Source organism: Erithacus rubecula (assembly GCF_903797595.1).
Source record: "Erithacus rubecula genome assembly, chromosome: 10".
Lineage (NCBI taxonomy): Eukaryota > Metazoa > Chordata > Aves > Passeriformes > Muscicapidae > Erithacus > Erithacus rubecula.
Window position 1 is genome coordinate 4,993,581 of NC_136662.1, and position 17,713 is coordinate 5,011,293.

A 17,713-nucleotide genomic window follows, 5' to 3' on the forward strand; every position below is an offset into this window, starting at 1 on the left:
TGGGACAAAATGGGGACATTTTCCTTGCACATTTCTGGGTCCACTTCCCAAGGTTTCAGCAATCAGACGGACTGTTAAATACTGAATGTGACCAGGAGAACCTAAACATTGCTCAGCAGTACTACATGCACGAGATGCAGGGAAGGAAGAGTCAGACCCATGCACACAGTACAAGACAAACCATTACAACTGGTAAACGTGCACTGGACAAAAATTGAAGTTTATGAAAAGTTTTATTTGTTGTCATGAAAATAGTATCAGAAGCAAGTAACTGTATGTGTTTTGCAAAGTCATCTTCATTTGGCCTCCTGAGCTTTCTTGGCATTCTGTTTTTCTTTTGCCTAGGAAACAAAGGGAGATGATGTCAAGCTTTGGTAAGATGAAGATCATCCTGGAGCTTTGAATGACTACCCATTAAATTTCTGAATATTAAAGATACGCTGGAAAAAAAATTAAATGTAAATTTGGACCCTTCAGAAGCATCCTACTATTTTACTAGGTTAGTATATAAAACCTTTTAAGAATAAATACAGATTTAAATAAATTATGCAAAAGAAACTGAGATTAGGTAACTCCTGTAGGGGAAAAACACTATTTTAAAAACATAATGTAAACCTTAATTTCTCGTATCTCCATACCAATTTTATTTAACATAGAAAAAAACCTCTTCCTAATGGAAACATTTTATGTCACAAGAAAACACCACACTCAGACAAAGATTATCAAAACTGAATTGAAATGACCCAAGATCTTAGTGGTTTAGATCTTTCTAATAAGCAGAACAAAACACCACAAAAGTTCCTCTCAAAATATTTGCAGACAGATTCTCATAACTTATATCAATCATAAATAGTTCAAATTAATAGGGAACTGGCACCTTCTTCCTTATATGCATTTACTTAAGAAACAGATTGGGCAAGAAGAGGGGCAGCTCAGAAGCAACAGTGGCCAACAACTTTCTGTCTAAGCATTAGTTAATTCTGAATCTGCTTCATTCTAAATACTGCTTCTTATCACTTATTATTGAACACAACAGCATCTAATTCAGTGATTAAAAACTAAGATCTGTTACCACCAGTTCACTGGGAATTTACTTGTGAAATCTTTTTTTTTGGATGGGTGTTACAAATGACTTCTGTTAACATGAAACTGAATTAGAACTCTGTAAGTTACTCTCTTAAAAAACTACCAGCCTGCAAATTTACCTTCCTAAACAAATTCAGCGAAAGAATGTACTCATTAAATAATACACAGCTCCTTTTTCATTATATAATTCAGAGATCCTTTCTCATTGAGTACAAAATCAGAGACCCTGCCTCTGGCACTCAAGCACAAGTGCACACCAGCACAGAGCTGAGTACAATTCAAGTACCTGACCAGTTTAAAAACCTTGCCAGAGTGGAAGACAGGCTTATTTATTGAAATGTTAATACAAACCTTGGCAGTAAATCAATGTTAATGGCTAATTACCTTAGAAAGGGGGAAACCCAAAGCAGTAAATGAGCATAGGAGGAGAGAAAAGGGAGAGATGGAATTCCCAGTGCTGTGCCAAGGCTGCCACAGGAATGTGGGGAGCCACCCCTGGCCCAGGATCTTGGAAGAATAAATGTCATGGGCTTGTTTACTTAAAAGAGAAGGTATGAAAAATTATGGTGATGTACTATCAGCTAGGAAATACTCACTTTTTCTACTAATGGTATTAATTGCTGGTGCTCTGCTAGAGTCTTTAACAATTCCATGATGAAAGGCAGGTAGTTATGTTTTCTTCTAATATTTTCAATCTAAAAATAAATTAAAAGCATTAACAGAATTATTATGTAGCTAAACTATCTTCTAGTCCCCATCCAGTTCCTTCAGATTAACTGCAAAGCTCCCATATATACATAAAAGCTGTATTTTTCTTACAACTGTTCCAATAATTTAATCAGAAAAGCAAAGACTACATACCTTATATCTTTTTAATTTTTGGTTCTCTTCTTCAATTAACATCTGGTATTTTGCAACTTCTGATTGTATAGAACTTAACATATTACTACTTTGATCTGTATCCATAGGCTCCTCCTTCCACAAAACAAAAATTTAAATGGATGATGTTACTCCATTTTTAAATTACTATTTTTTAAAGCAAGTTTTGCTTCAAGGGTATTTCTATCACAGAAAGATTCAGTTTTGTTTACCATTACAGGAATATTCCAGGAATTTCTGCAGTTAGTTACAAGCAGGTATTGGGAAAAGATCAGTTCCAGCAGCACAGCAAATGAGTCAAGGCAGAAAGTCAAAATGACAAGGTCAAAGCTGTGCTGAGAGCTCAGCTCAGAGCTGCAGCACTGAGAGCATCCACACTGTGGTGGACAGATCTCTTGAATCACTTCCTGCTTTTTTTACTGCTCCATTTGGAGCAAGGAAGGGAAGTGCATGGTAAAGCCAACACACAGAACTACCAGAGAACTACTTCAGCAATTCAAATTCCATGGCCTACCTCTGCCAGCTGCTGCTGTAGCTCTGCAATCCTCTGCTCATATATCATCTTCCTGTCAGACACAATAGCCATCAGGTTAAACCTTATCTCACCTTCACTGTATCTAAATGAGGAAAAACAAAACAGCAAAGAAAACCCAGTTTCAAAATTAGTTACCAACATGACAACTCAAAAGCCCCCTCCTCCATTTCATTTTAAGGAATGCATTTCATGGAAACAAAATTTTAAATGGGTCTATTAAATGGAATTGTGCTACAGATCCAATCTTGTAACAAAATAAAATCAGCTCACAAATTAACTCTATCCAATATATATATCCAGTAACTCCTAATAATCTTCTCTCCCCAAGTTACTATTCCTGTCTGTGGTCACAAAAAAAAATACTGAAACTGCCAAAAAAAAAATCACAACAACAGAACTTATAGAAGAAGCTTCACACCACAGCTTTTACTTTCTCATAACTATTACTTGTTAGAAAATATTGGAGAATTCTCCACACAGTGTGAGAATTACAGTCAACAAATAAGACTAGCAGACCTTTGGGAGGTTAAATTCTCCAAAAGCAACTTGGTAGTCCTGTTTTGTTTATGCAATAAAAAAAAAAAATGGGGCCTCAAACAAAAACTTATAATTCTTTTCTAAAAATGGCATTAAATCAACTTTACTTCCAACAACTTTGGCACTGAATTTGGGTTCAGAATTAAGAAGTGAGAAAGTTCCAGAGTATGTTTTTCCACCTTAAATTTCTAAGACAAGCCATTCCTAAGAAAAACTTCTCATCTCTAAATACCAGTTGTATGGACAGAATGACTATCTAATAATTTTAAGTGCACAGGCAAATATTCATGGTCATGGCACTCTCAGCTTTCACTCACAAAGATCCACAGCTGTGTAACAGAAATAATCTTCTCCAGAGCACTTATAGGATCTCTCTTCACTATACAGACACCCACTTGGGTTAATTATGCAGCAGCAAAGTGCATTTGAGATTTATCTATCATCACATTTGCCTCATGCTGGGCAACAAGTTCTCAAGTTTTTTTATGATATGCATAAAAAAATGATGCATTGCTAAGAAATTTGGTGGAAATCCTTGAACTGAAGGAGATTAGGATTATGGAATTTGGAAGCTTAGTGAGGTGCCAGGTTTCCAAGGCATCATGACCATTTACTTTTGTATGCGCTTCTCTATGACGGGTCGCACTGCACTTATCCAGTCATCCTGATGGCATGCACCTGGGAAAAACAGGGAAAAATCACCATCTTTGCAAAGTTCAACACAGGAATAAATGCACTATCACTGCAAAATTTATTGCAAAGCTGACTTGTATAATTCAGGCTTATGCAGCAACTTCAGAGTATATAACAAGTTTTTCCTTTGCTACGGCAGTCTGCAATGACTCAGGTGGTTTTTCAGGAGGTGGAAGATATTTTATTAATAACAATAGTTAGATAACACAGCAGCCAAAGCAATGGAACAAAGCTAAATTTTAAGGGCATAAGCATCTAACATTTGTTTCACTGATAACAGAAATAATGGGGTGGGGGAAAGTGTGTAAGATCTCTATGACACAAGGGAAATTAGGATATGACAACACTGAAGTAGACAGCAAAGGAAAACACTATGGACAGGCACAGCTGTTTAATATTAACTCTTGGTTTTTGTCTGTGTAGATGCAATATAATGTTAGAAAGTCAGACAGAAAGAAAAACTATAAAAGGATATATGATACAGGACTTGATTTCAAGATACATGACAGAATACCTACAGGTGATTTCCTAAGCTGAAAATGCCTATTTTGCAATTTCAAGACCTTAAAGTAAATTTAGAGACTCATGATCTTGTGACCCCATACAAATGATGTTACTGTTAGGCATCAGTACAGTATCTCTACACTACTAAAGATAAACATAAATAAAATTGTCAACAAATCTGGGAAAACACTCAGGGAATGGTGTGTAGAACATGCTGACAATGTATCAGACTCTAAAGTACAGATACATGACAGGCAGTGCAGAGCTTTTCAAGACTCAACAGGGCACACATATCTCAAGAAAGATTACAAAACAGAAGCCTGTGTTACAGACAATAAAGCTATTTTCTTTTAAACCATTAGGAAAATGCTATCTAAAAGATAGCATGTCAGTGTGTAAACACAAAACACATCAAGTGTCTTTAGTCAGCTGTATACATTCTCCCTTTATGTAAGCTTCTCTCTTGCAACAAAACTATCAAGGTTTTGGAAGGGATTGCAGAACCTGATAAATTAATTATTTAATTAAATTTATTTATTTATTATTTATATTTTATATTATTTATATATTAATTTATATATTATTTATTTATTATTTAATTAAATTTATTTAAATTTAATTATTTAATTAAATTATTATATATTAATTAAGAGAGCAGAGACATGAAGGAAACAGGGAGAAAATTGTATTTTCAGACCAACAATACAAACGACTGCAAGGAAGTACAAGCCTACAGCACATTGAGAAAACTTTCAAGATATTCTTTATTTTAATAAATAATTTGCTTTGAGCCTATAACATATGAGCAATTTGTTGCAAAAAGCCATTGTTAAAATAAAGGAAGTTCAGTAAAAATGTAAAATGTTACCTAAATCAATTGGTCCTTCCCTTAAGCCATCCAGCTCATAGAGCCTCCCATTAACAGGAACATAGCTTACAAAGTGAAAGGCATCTTCTTCCTTTGCTGAAGACTTTGCATCAAACTCAAACATCTGTTGTCTGCAAAAAAAAATTAAAATCTCCTGAGATTAAACAGGATTTGCTCAAATTTTGGCCAGATTTAAAACATATGTTACCTGGCAAAACTGTTGTGAACTTGCCGAATCACTTCTGAGTTGCTCAGTGCCAAACCTTTCATCTGAAAGGAAGCACCAGAACATCTGTAAACCACCCCAGCTGTAACACTGGGACACTCAAAATGCAGAACACACTGCTCACTCACCGCAGCATCAAAGCTTTGGGAAAATTCTTTAAATTCTGACAAGGTCTCTCCTAGATGAATGTCCTGATGAGCACAGTTTAACAGCACACTTACTATGGCTTGAGTTGCACAGGCATTATTTATGACCTAGGAAAAAGCATGGAGAATTTGGTCAGCACTGGTGAGAATGGTTCACTCCAAACTGTGTTTGCTTTTGTTACAAACACACACTTTCTGTGCTGATTCACATTAGAGCTGCAGCCTAACACAGGCTGGATTTCCTGTCTGGGTAGCTACAGAAAAGCCCTTGCTGGAATAAAAACAGCTCTGCATGGTTGTCATATACAATTTACTGAAAAAACTCATATTTCACAGCTGTGCTCAGAAACTATTAATGAAAGGCATGGAAGGAAGGCAGAAATCCTCAGATCCCTGTGGAAAAACTCACAGTAATATTTAAAGCAAGCTGCCCAAATTGTGTTATTTTATCTACGACCTTAAAAAAAATTCAGCTCTCCCAAGCAAAGTCCTTCAAATAATCAGACCTCCTACCAGAAGTAGGAGGTAAAAAAAAAAATAATTTGAAGCAAAAAAGCACATTACAGAACTCAGAATTTTTATTAAAAGGTTTTATTAGACAAAAAATTTCAAGAGATAAAGTAATAAAACTTAAGTGTTCCAAGATGCAGAGATTGCTTAAATGTTGGTTAGCTAAATAATATGCTTGCCCAATAAACCCATCCTTTTCAAGTGTTAAATATTCCACTTTTAGAAAATATAAACAGCCCCCTTCATATTAAGCCATGTCTTTAAAGTTGTTTATTAACAACCAAACTAAAACACTGCATTTAAAGAAAGAGGCTACAAGGACTATTAAATATAATTTGAGATTTAACTAAATGCACTGTAATCAAATGGTATGAGGCCATAATAAAATACTTTATATTAGCATTTTTTCCTCAGAGAGCTACAGATTAGGAAAGAATGATATATCATTAGTCTTTGAGACTATTTTGCAATTGAAAATGCTACTTAAACCTTAAAACTTCCAGAGAAGATGTGAATTTTGTATAAAAAAATGAAAATCAGTTCAGGACTGTGAATGTGAAACCACTTCCAACAAGAAAGGAGAAAGAAAAAGAAAACTCAAGCAACCTGTTTTACAATCAAGGCTAGTCCTAAGAAAGGAAAACCTAGTATGTTAATACTAAAAGCCACGTCATAAATTTATTTTCTATACTTCAGGGTGTTCTCAGTTCAGATTATATCTGTATGCAGATGATAAATAATAAAACACTTCTTAATTTAAGAGAAATACAATCTAGTTGACTTAAATGATAATCAAGGGAGTCAACTACACATGGAGAACAGATTACAGGAGCCAAAACTCAAAATTAAACCAACTGCAGGTACACAAGCTAAGGGCTAGAATACACACAAATGCAAAATAAAGGACACACAAGGAAAATCCATGAAGGGCAGCAAAATAATGAACCAGCAGCAGAAAAATTCAAAACCCCCAGACCAGCAGAGCAGCATACTTTGAATTACCCTGTAACACAGGAAAAAGAACTAAGAACTAAAGATTCTCTGAGATACTACTAAAGGATGTTATCACAGACAGTTGTAAAGTAGTTCTAGGATGAAAACAGAGAAATCTCAAGTGGATCAGAGTGGGTGAAGCTGATGCAGTGTAATTAAGCTGATAGAGAAGCAAATGAAGGTACAGATACCTGTGCTGACACACTGTTAGAATAGTGCTGTTACAATAAAGGCAGATTGTATTTGCAAATGATAATTAATACAGGGCATTATAGGAGGGACAGGACTAAATGGCAACTAATTTTGCTGAAAAATCAAGATGGATCAGTTTTTACAGACAATTCAATAATGGCTTCAAAACAAGGAAGGGAAATTTTTTGAGATTGTGTGCCTAGAGGAAAGTTCAACACTGAGACTGCTGAACAGCAGGATCCACGAGCTTGAAACACAAAATAAAATCAGAGGAAAAATTAGACTTGGCAAATAATTAATGGGCTCATCAAATATTGGCTTTTAAACATATTTTGTATTCCAACTCCAGCATGAGAAGTTTGATGAAGTATATATAGACCAAGTTAACTAAGTCTGATTGATAGAAAACAATATGCAAAAGATGTTGATCTCAGGACAACAGCCTCCAGCTGTTGAAATGAAAATAGATTACAGAAATACATTCTAGAACTTCAGTCAAGTGAGAGGCAGGAGTTAAGAAAAGGCAGCAACAACAGCCTGTAGCAGAGGAATAGAAGGAAATGCAGGTGATGTGCACAGAAATCCAGTGTGTTCCTGGATGCAGATGGCAAGGGAGAACTACCATGGTGGAACAAGGGAATATCCAGCCAGTGGTGGCTCACAAGCAGGGTGAAGAGTGCAGAGTGAGGAGGATGTGATTGCAGGACCAAATGTGGGCAAGGGCTGGATTTATCTGTCACAATGTCACCAGTGCACACAGCCAGTCCAGCACTGCTCCATACACAACCTAGAGAGTCCTTCAGGATACCCATCTCTTATTTCCAGTGTGTCACTTACTTAGGGTGCCTCAGCATTAACAGAAAACATTTTTTGCATTTAGGTAACATGATAATAAATGCAGGCTTTTCCCAAAAGATTTTTATTTGGACTTGAGGTTTAAAAGGATTTTCTGTATTTGTCCAGAAATACCAAGATTTGCCAGGATATTTCTGTCCACAAAGTCTTGGTGATGTATTAGATTGACCAAGGTTCCAACTTAGAGCAGATACTCACAGTTAAAAGATTTTGCAGACATAAGTTCAAGGTGTATTTAACAATATTTGAAAGAAAATTGTAAACTCATACACAGAAATGTATCAAGAGAACATTGACCTATCCCCAAGTGAAGCTCAGCTTAAAACAAACCAAGGACCCATTTGATTAGGCTACTCTCTAAGTAAGATGAGAGCAGCCTAATCACACACCTTTCTCCAGGGATCCAATCTGAACTTCTGGATCAACTTTAGGCAGAAGCACTTTAAATTCTTTACTCACATCTTCTACCTGATGGCTTATGTGTTTTGCTTTTCAGAAACACTGTGGACAAACCTGTGCTGCAAGTGATAGTATAACCACCAAGACCCTGAGCTTACTAAATATCCCAACATTACAGAACACTTGGTTTTACAGAGCTCAACATGAAAAATTCAGCATCAGTACAAAGTTCCACAATTTACTCTTGCTCATAATCCTGATATAATTTTTTTCCATTTACATTTTGTTGGAGTAAAGATATAATCTTTCTACAGCTACATTCAGTTATTGAAACTCTCTTTCTGATTCACTTCATCTCTTGAAGTTGTACTTCTTGTAAATTATCTGTTCTCCCAAACTTAGCTTTAACACAGATATCTGGTCTATCTTAATGTTACCAAATTTGAAATGGTCAAAAATTTTGAGTTTGAAACCAATTAAGTATTGGAAATACAAAAATCCCCATATGCTTACATTAGTGCCATAAACATAATCAGAGACCAGTGTTTTGTTATTAACAGTATCTTTTATAAAATACTCCTTCTTATTCCCAATTAATGAAGCTAATGCTCTGTCATGACAAAGCAAAATAAAATAAATATGTGACACCTAAGAAAGTCAGTACCAATAGTTCCATACTAAAAGCTGAAGAATTTGTTAAACTCAAAAAAAGTAGTTTCAGGCCTGCAACAATGGCATTTTTTTTTTTGTCCAGAGACACTTCTGCAGTGCTCAGCAGAGAATGCAGCCCCTCTTTAGAGTGTGGCAGGGAGCTGAACACATTGAGTAGGTGTAATCAGGTACCCACTGTGTGTGAGTAAAACAACAGCACCGAAGCAACAGAGAAATCAGGAAATTCTGAGTTAAGGCTGAAACTGTATCCTTAACTCACCTCATTGTGCCTATGTATCCTAGCTCAAAGGGTATGTAAGATCCTCCAGAGTTCTGTGGCCTCAACTAGAGGACCAAACCATACCTAGGCATAACAGGGAGGCCAAATTTAACATGAGTGCACAAAAAAGTGACCATTAAAAAAACCCCTTTAATATGCATGCATACAAGACAGACTTCAAAATTCAACCCCCCAACACAGTTGTGATTTAACTTGGAACAAGATCTAGCTGCCATCTGGAATTTAACTGCAACATCACTATGGAAGTGGAAATGAGGAAAATGTGAGCATGCACAAGCTGCTTACCAAAATTGTTTCCTAATGCAATTTTAATGATGTTTTACTAGACACTTTGAGAGCTGCAGCCTTTTACCTCTAACTGAAGTACCCCACAATGAAACAATTTTTAAGACTGAACACATAATGAAGTTGAACAGAAACAAAATTTCTTGTTGTATTAACAGTAACCTTGTCTTGCTCACAAAGGATTCAGGAGGACACTTGAAAACATGTCTGCAGTAAAACCAATTGGACCATTTAAAAGAAAAAAATATGTGAGAAGGGAAAAATGAGGCAAAGACCTGTTGAGATTTTTCAGGCTCTGGTGTCATGACAGTTTTGAAGATACAGATCAACAGATCTTCAATATCATAAAAATTGCCCTAATCAATCTATTTGTTCAGGAATTCCAGTCTACAAATGAACACAGTGTAACTTTACATCATCACTTTTGTAATGAAGGCAAAGGTCTTCTGAAAAGACCCTCAAAGCCAGCATAAAATTTGGCTTAAAACATACAGAGGAAATAAAAACTACACAAAAACCCAGTTGAACGATGGCTGGGAGGACCTGCTCTTTCACAACACAAATATTCAGTATTAATACTCATCTTGCTCTGTGCTCCTGGGTGACTCAGAAGGATTCAGACTGCAATTCTGAGAAATGCAGTAACTTCAGCACTACCATAAAGAGCCCCCTGTTCTCTCACTTACCTGTTATCAGTTTTACCCTGTACAGACACATCCCATAGTACAGCAGAGACCAGACAGATAATATGCACAGAAAACTGCTGGGGGATGGATGAGCTTTACTGGCTCACAGGAGTTCACTGCACCCAGCTCTCAACAGCAGCAAATCATAAGATCAGACACTTGCTCAAGAAAACACTGTAAGTCCCAAAACATTGCTTGTCAAGTTGTATCTCTAACCTAGGTTAACTTTCTTCAGTGTGAAAGTCACCAGAGCTAAACTGGTATTCCTCCAAAATATCCAAAGCAGCTTCTTTCTGTTGACTTTTAATAATAATTTCTCTGTACCTATTTCTAGTTGTTCAGTCAAGGCAAAACTGAACTGATATGAAACACAAGCATATATATGTCTGCAAGGAATGTTTTAATTTTGCAAAGCCACTACATTTGATTGAGAGATAACACTAAAAAATGAAAAATATGCTAATTCTAAATTTTTTCCAAATGACTTTTGAAACATCTTTTCCACGCCATCAAGTGGCATAACCAGGCAGTACTACTCTAAGATTCAATATTTCTAGAAATTGCTTTCCATGCTGAAATTAAGAGTCACTCCAGGACATTCTCTTTAAGGCAGCAGGTGAAGGAAAGGGACAATTAGAAAGGAGGTTTCAGCTTAAGAGCATATTAAAATATGAGTGTTTCAAAGAAAACTATAAAATAAAGAATTTTCACTGTTAACCTTTAATTTTGTGAGGCTTATTATCAAATACAACATTATCCAAGCTTTGTGATGTACATTTTGCAATTTCATCTTAAAGCCCAAGAAAGCTTCCCTTAGCTATTGCCTTTAAACAGTGTCAAGCTTCAGCAAAGGGAAGGGGAGTGGAAAAGGCAAAAAGAGAGTAAGGAGACAAATGTGCTGAAACTTTTCAGCATTCACAAAAACAGCAATTTGAAGACAACCTCAGCTACTCACAGGAAACAAAATGAAATCCCTTAAGTGAGGGAAAATTTACCTTCACTTTGAAATAAAAAAACAACATCCTCTAAGAAAATCCCTCTCTAGATTCTGATCAGAGTTATTTCCTTCCACTATGCAACTACCTCCTGAAAGTTGTATCAAGGATTTTCTGAGTTCTTTGCCTCATGGCTGTTCTTTTTCTACAGCCCATGGCTACTAACAGTATGTTTGGTTAGGCAGAAATCATAACCTAACCCAGTGTCTATGAGAGCTATCAAACTGTAAAGACAATTAGCAAATTGCTGCTGATCACTTTATCAAAAAAACTGGTGGGCAGTGCCTGGCAGAACTGAAGAGCTGCAGCAGGGGAAGAATGAAGAGAAAAAAAGCTGATCCACAACAGCATGAAACAGGAAGGCAACTATAAAAGGAACAAAACAGAAGTGCAGGTACAGAGTGCCCAAGATGCCTATTTGCATTGTTTTCCATATTTTTACACTTTTACCTGGAAGTGTGTGGAGATCTTTTAATATCCTGAAATTTACATTCAAAACACTTCTGCATTTGTGGTGGGAAATAAAAGGAGAAAACCCAACCAAAAAAAGAAGCCCCCCAAAACTCCCACCCTAAACACCCCAACAACTAGACTGTGTAAGAGTCTTGACAAAAATCCTAATAGTTTGCCCTTTGATATCAATATTTTATAAATAACATCCATTTAAAATACTGCTTTCATTCTGATCATTTTCTCTTGCCTTTCTTGCTTGCAAACAACACACACAGCAGTCTGTTAATTCTAAGACAAAATTTCAGTACTACCTTGTATTTAATAAAACACAATGGATTACATCAGCAAAAACGATTTTTCCTGTTATTTCTCATTTAAATTCATCTTTCTGATTTGAATACTTAAAATATGCATGCAAAATTGTCTGCAAACCCTTAAAGGAAAGCATTATCCTGCATATACTGCCCCAGCTTCAGAGCATTTGAGAAAAATAAGAAAGAGAAACAGGAGCAAAAAAAAAAATTCTTCCAACAAGTTGTTGAAAGTGGTTTCAAAAGAAGTAATTTGCTCATTCTGCTGAGAACATTTACTAAGTCACTACTTACTACAAAGAAGACTGATTTACTTTATGGGTGAGGGCTGACAAATAAATAAGAACTTTCCTCTTCCATAGCTGCTATTTTTCCCTGATTTGACAGACCAAACTGATTTGCTTTCTCCATACACAACTCCTACTCTCAGAATTTGTGGAAGCTATTTTACCTTCCAAAATATTAATTTCTGTAGCCAAAAAACCCCCCAAAAAACAAACAAAAAACCCCAAAACACTTACTTTTTTTGTATTAAAAGCTATGTTTCATGATGTATCTAAAACAATTACTGAATTTCTCATACCTGCTTAGCAAAAAATATTGTATCCAGTCTGGAATCCTGGACAACAGAACCTGCTGGCTCCTCTCCAGGCTGCCACTTGAAGAGAAAAATCAGCCCATGTACTGGCCTGAAAAACAAAATTTATAGGAAAAAGGTCACCAATACTGATGAAAAATGTTAAAATTACTGTGCTGTAGTTTAGCTGTATGCTGGTAAGGTAATTCTCTGAATTCTTTCTAAATATCAGAAACTTGCACTGTAATTTTCAGATATGCTCTTTTAATTAGGCAAAAAACAATTCAGGCTTCTCACTGTAAGTGTTAAACAATCTTTCTGTAAGTACTAAAAATGAATTAGCATTTAGCCAGTCATCTTCAAAAGTCTGGACCAGTTTCCCTTACTGCAACTTTTATAGCTGCAGACCTCCCATCTGAATTGCTTAATATTAAACAGCTGTCAAAGCTTTTGTCAGTCATATACAAGAACAGGAACTAAAGTTTTGGTAATCCTTTTAGACACAGATTAAATACCCATAGAGGAGCTCTTTTTATTATCTCACCAATAAGTCAGAGAAACCCACTTTTCTCCTTTAGTAAAAATGTGTCTTACCTTTCAGACTGCATGTCTTGAATAGTAACAGCTTTTACTACATGTTGCACTGTATTTAGGATTCCCAGAACATAAAAAATTTACCAGTAAAGGAGACAGGTCTTACAAAATCTACAGTTACAGTAAGATAAAAACTTATTCATCAGCTTAAATCTAAGGTCACCACCACAAAGAAGCCACAAAAAGATTCTCTACAAAACACAAACACACACCTGTACTGCATAAGAAACTTTTCCTAAGCTCTGACCAGAAGTCTGAGATGCATTTTTTCAAATTCTCTCACTGGACCTGCTGTTTAGAAAGATGCTCCTATATTCTTTCACTCCCATGTTTACACATTGTGTAAAATCCTGCAGGTATAATAGGAAAGGAGGATGGAAGCTCCCCATCCCTCAGGACCAGAAGGACACACATCTCTCAGGACACACAAAGCTGTCACTTAATGAACAAACAGGTAAATGTTCTGATGGTGCAGACAGCATATAAACTGCTTTGTAGGCAACATTCCTGCCATTCAGGTGCTGCTTGTCAAACATCTTCAGTCAAAAATCCTAAAAGTACATCCTCTGTACCAATTCCTGCATCTTTTGAAAGATTACTCCTAAAAGTAAAGGATATTTGCATGAGATACAAGAGTATGGTCCAGGTTAGAAGACCATACTTATTTTCCTCTTAAAATCCTGTATATAAACATGGATAAGAACATAGCAGGGACAAAATGTTAAAAGAATTAATGTTGCTTAATGAGGAAAAAATTGTTCCACATGACACCAGTCATTATCAGTCATAAGAAGTTTATTTGCCTTCACGTACATATAGAAGTGGTTCTGCAAGAAAAACGAGTTACAAAGGTATCTAAATACCAGAAAATAATTTAAGACAACAGAAGCAACATCATGGGATATGATGAGGAATGGAGATAAAGCAAGGAACAGAAATTTACCCAAAATGTGTTAAAAGCTATAAGGCAAGCTAATGGAAAAATCATTAGAAATCTATTCCACATTCTAGCTATCAGCACTCCTTTCAAAACCTGATTAAGTTAGATAAAGTACCAAAGCATTAACAAAAACCAATTTAACTGCCAGGTATTATGCCATTAAATCAAAATCCTACTGAACTTCTGTAGAAACTGAAGGAAAAAACACAAACACAAAATGCCCCAAACAAAAAATCCACCAAAAATCCACCTGAGTTCAGTATACATTCTTTCAGGGACTTCAGAAAAATGTGAATTTAAACAAGTGCCTTACTTCAACTTTTCAAAGTTCTCTGGCTCCAAACTCCATATTTCTTCAACTTGTGCTCCTCTACAGCCTGAAATAAGGGAAAAAATACAGGTTTCTTCAATTAAACCATTAAAAAATGGATGAGGCCAGTAAAGACAGACTTATAAAAGAAGACATAAAGACATTGTATAATATTTACAACTAGTATGTCCAGGCTATGGAAAAGTCTATCCATGGGCTTTAACAGACTTTGATTTAAAAAAAAAACCAAACAAGACAGTCAAAGAGAAATTACTTCAAGAAATTCTGAACCTGTGTAAAGTGATGCTGTCTTTACAATACAGTTGCATTTAAAAAAGAAGCAGAGGAGATTAAATATCTCTGGTCACCTCAAGTCCTTTGCTTAATTGAAAACAACACTGTTTATAAAAGCATTATCAGCAAGTCCAAAGCAGAACTTTAAACATCTATCTCCAGACAAAAACTCATGGTAGTAGACCAAAACTGCTGTACACTCAAGCAAGACATCTGCATAATACACAGCCCAAAAGGTTCAAATATTTAGTATGTGGGAGTTTAATTTATTAGCTAAATAAAAACATAAAAGAAGAGCGTCTGGACTTCATTTCTGAGAAAAGGACAAGACAGAAACTATGAACCAATGAAATGTGGAGTAAAATAATTTTGGTTCTTCGGCTGAAAGTCTGTTGTAATAACCATATAATTCATAGTTTTAAAATGCAATTTAACACAAAATTTAACATTCTAGAAGGCCAGGCAGCTGCTTGCAGGCAGCCAAGCCCCACAGCTCGGCCTAAGCACAACTCCTACCCTGAATATCCTCACTGCTCTGTAACCCCAACACCTTCCCAGCCTTAAGCTGCGCCAGGGATTTTTTCGGATACCCGGAGGAATTTTTTCGAAGGGGTGATCTGCCATTAGAACGGGCTGCCCGGGGAAGCGATGGAGTCACTGTGTTTAAGCAAAGACTGGACACGGCACCGAGTCTGGTTAACAGGGTGGCGCTGCACAGGTCGGACTCGGGGATCCGAGCGACTCTTCCCAAGGCAATTACCGCTGTCCGGCTCCACGCGGTCCGTGCCGAGCATCCCGCAGCGCGGCGAGAGGCGCGGGGCGAGGCCGCGCTGCCGGCACCGGCCCCGCCGCGTCCCGGCGCCCGCCCGGCCCCGCGGCCACCGAGCCGCCGCATCCCCTCCCCGGCAGGGACAGCACCCGGGGCGCGGAACAGCGCCGCGGAGCGCCCAGCACCTGCCCGGCCCCGCTCGCCCCTCACCGAAACCCTTGATGAGCTCGGTGAAGACGCCCGGGTCGCTCTCCATGAGGCACCACTCGCCGGCGCTGCTGCCCCCGGACATGGCGGCGCCGCCGCCGCTCAGGCTGCGAGGCCGAGCCGCGCCGCTCCCTTCCCGGCAGGACCCGCGCCCGGCAGCGCCATGGAGAGGCGGGGCGGCCGCAGGAAGCGGCGCGCGGGACTGGATCCGGGGCAGCCGCGGGATCCGGGGCGGCCGCGGGCGCCGGCGGCACCGTCCCGGCCGCGGCGGGGCCGCGCCGCGCCTCGGGGCCGCGCTCCGGGGCGGCCGGGGAGCGGCCGGCGGCCGTGGGGCCCCGGGGCTGCGCGGCGGGGAGCGGGGCCGGCCCCGGCCATGGCTCCATCCGGGCACCGCGCGGGGGGCGCGGCCCCATCCGGGTCCCGGCGCTGCGGCCGGGGCGGGGCCGCAGCGGGAGACGCGGAGCTGCGGCGGCAGCAGCGGGACGGCCCTGCCCGCCCCGCCCGCCCCCCGCAGCCGCCCGGCCGCCGCTCGCTGCCCCCGGTGCCTCCGCTGCCCATCGCCCCGCGGCTGCGGCACCGCCCGGCCCCGCCCGGGCCGCCGCCTCGCAGGCAAGTGGCGCTCCCCGGGCCGGGGGGAGCGGGGTGCGGGTCCCTGGCCGGCCCCAGGGATGCGGGGAATGCGGAGAGGCCGCAGGGGCAGCCCCGGGCAGCGAGGGGCCCGCGGGGCGTTCCCGGCCCTCGGTGGCGTTAGGCGCGTTTATCGCCTTTGTGGAGACTGACAGCTGCGGGCGCAGCTCACGGGTATCCGCTTTAGGTGCGTCCATCTCCTAATTCTGCGCTGCGTCAGCTAAGCTGCCTTCGCTCCTCACTCAATACATTTTTTTAAGCAGTCAGGCTCTTGCAAATTCTGCGGTAGAAATGCGTGGGCTGGTATGTGGCTCGTAGAGCCGGATACCTGCTGTGCTGCTGCTGGGAAGTGTTCTCCTGGCATCCCAGTTGTGCTTATTTCCTGAAATATGGCAACTACGTTGTCAGAGCTAATCTGTAGCACAAGCCTGCTTTGTTACAATGTGATGGTTGTGGTCTCTGCTCCATTAATTAGAAGACATTCCTTGTAGTCTTCAGGTTAATGCTTATACAGAATTTAGGGAGCAGAGAAGCAGAATGCAGTTCCTTGTAGATTGAACTATATATGGTTTTGAAGTATTCAAAGACAATTTTAAATGTTGTCTCTAAAATGTTAATGCTTTTTTTTTTTTTTTTTTGTCACAAAAATCTGACTTTTTCAAAGCTTAATTCATAGGATTTTGCTACTACATTTGATTAATTGTTAATGTAGCAGTTAAACTTAAGAACTTAAATTAGAATCTGTACTTCTGTTAAAGCTTTATACTTTGTGGTTTTTTTTATCCATCTATGAAACTTGTCAGACATTTGATTTCTTAGAAAAGCTAGGGTAAGTTGGAAAAGCCATCGAAATTAAGAACTGGATCATGCTGTGGTACAGCAACAAAAATACTGAGTTGCTAGTTGATATGTAACTTGTGTATGGCCTGTTTCAGAGCAGTCAGTCATATTTTTACTTAAAAAAATTATATGGCAGTTGAAATGTCGTGGGTTTTCTCTTTCATTAATAACAGTGAACAGCCATTGAGTTTAGTTTTGCAATTTTTATTATACAACTCCTAGCCTGGGAAATTAATAGAATCTGGGTTTGTAACTAAAAGCGTATCCCTAAGAAAGCAAATTAAGGAGCTAGGTGTCAGAAAAACTCTTTGCATCTCTCTTTTCTATTATGGGTTTGTGTTAGAAGCATGTGGATGCAGGCATATGCCTCTTTCCAGTGTTGTGGGTCCATGAATAGCCTAGTTCATACAAGAGTAAACATAAAAATTATCCACTGTTAATATCCATAAG

The 17,713-nt window shown here is 38.9% G+C and overlaps 1 protein-coding gene across 3 annotated transcripts; it reads right to left on the bottom strand.

Moving 5' to 3' along the window:
• Positions 1-214: 214 nt before the first annotated feature.
• UCHL5 (ubiquitin C-terminal hydrolase L5) lies at positions 215-16,191 on the bottom strand. Of its 3 annotated transcripts, XM_079313534.1 has the most exons (12): positions 15,800-16,185; positions 14,530-14,593; positions 12,689-12,794; positions 9,355-9,438; positions 5,457-5,582; positions 5,311-5,372; positions 5,103-5,233; positions 3,652-3,715; positions 2,480-2,582; positions 1,948-2,061; positions 1,683-1,781; positions 215-341 (listed from the first exon to the last, which is right to left on the bottom strand). In XM_079313534.1, exons 6-12 carry the CDS (start codon positions 5,370-5,372, stop codon positions 297-299), a joined length of 618 nt encoding a protein of 205 aa, XP_079169660.1. In that variant the 5' UTR covers positions 5,457-5,582; positions 9,355-9,438; positions 12,689-12,794; positions 14,530-14,593; positions 15,800-16,185; the 3' UTR covers positions 215-296. The 3 variants fall into 3 exon arrangements, with proteins under 3 accessions (XP_079169660.1, XP_079169658.1, XP_079169659.1); XM_079313532.1 differs by lacking the exon at positions 9,355-9,438 and having other exon boundaries at positions 15,800-16,186; XM_079313533.1 differs by lacking the exons at positions 1,948-2,061; positions 9,355-9,438 and having other exon boundaries at positions 15,800-16,191.
• Between the last annotated feature and the right edge of the window lie 1,522 nt (positions 16,192-17,713).

Bases quoted from the DNA above. Each gene is read 5' to 3' on its own strand.
- UCHL5 (XM_079313532.1), bottom strand. From the start codon at position 15,881: ATGTCCGGGGGCAGCAGCGCCGGCGAGTGGTGCCTCATGGAGAGCGAC. The intron at 12,795-14,529 runs GTAAGGCACTTG...TTTGTTTTTCAG, and splicing joins GAGAACTTTGAAAAGTTGAA to GCCAGTACATGGGCTGATTT. The intron at 2,062-2,479 runs GTAGGCCATGGA...GTTTTGTGGAAG, and splicing joins TACAGCAGCAGCTGGCAGAG to GAGGAGCCTATGGATACAGA.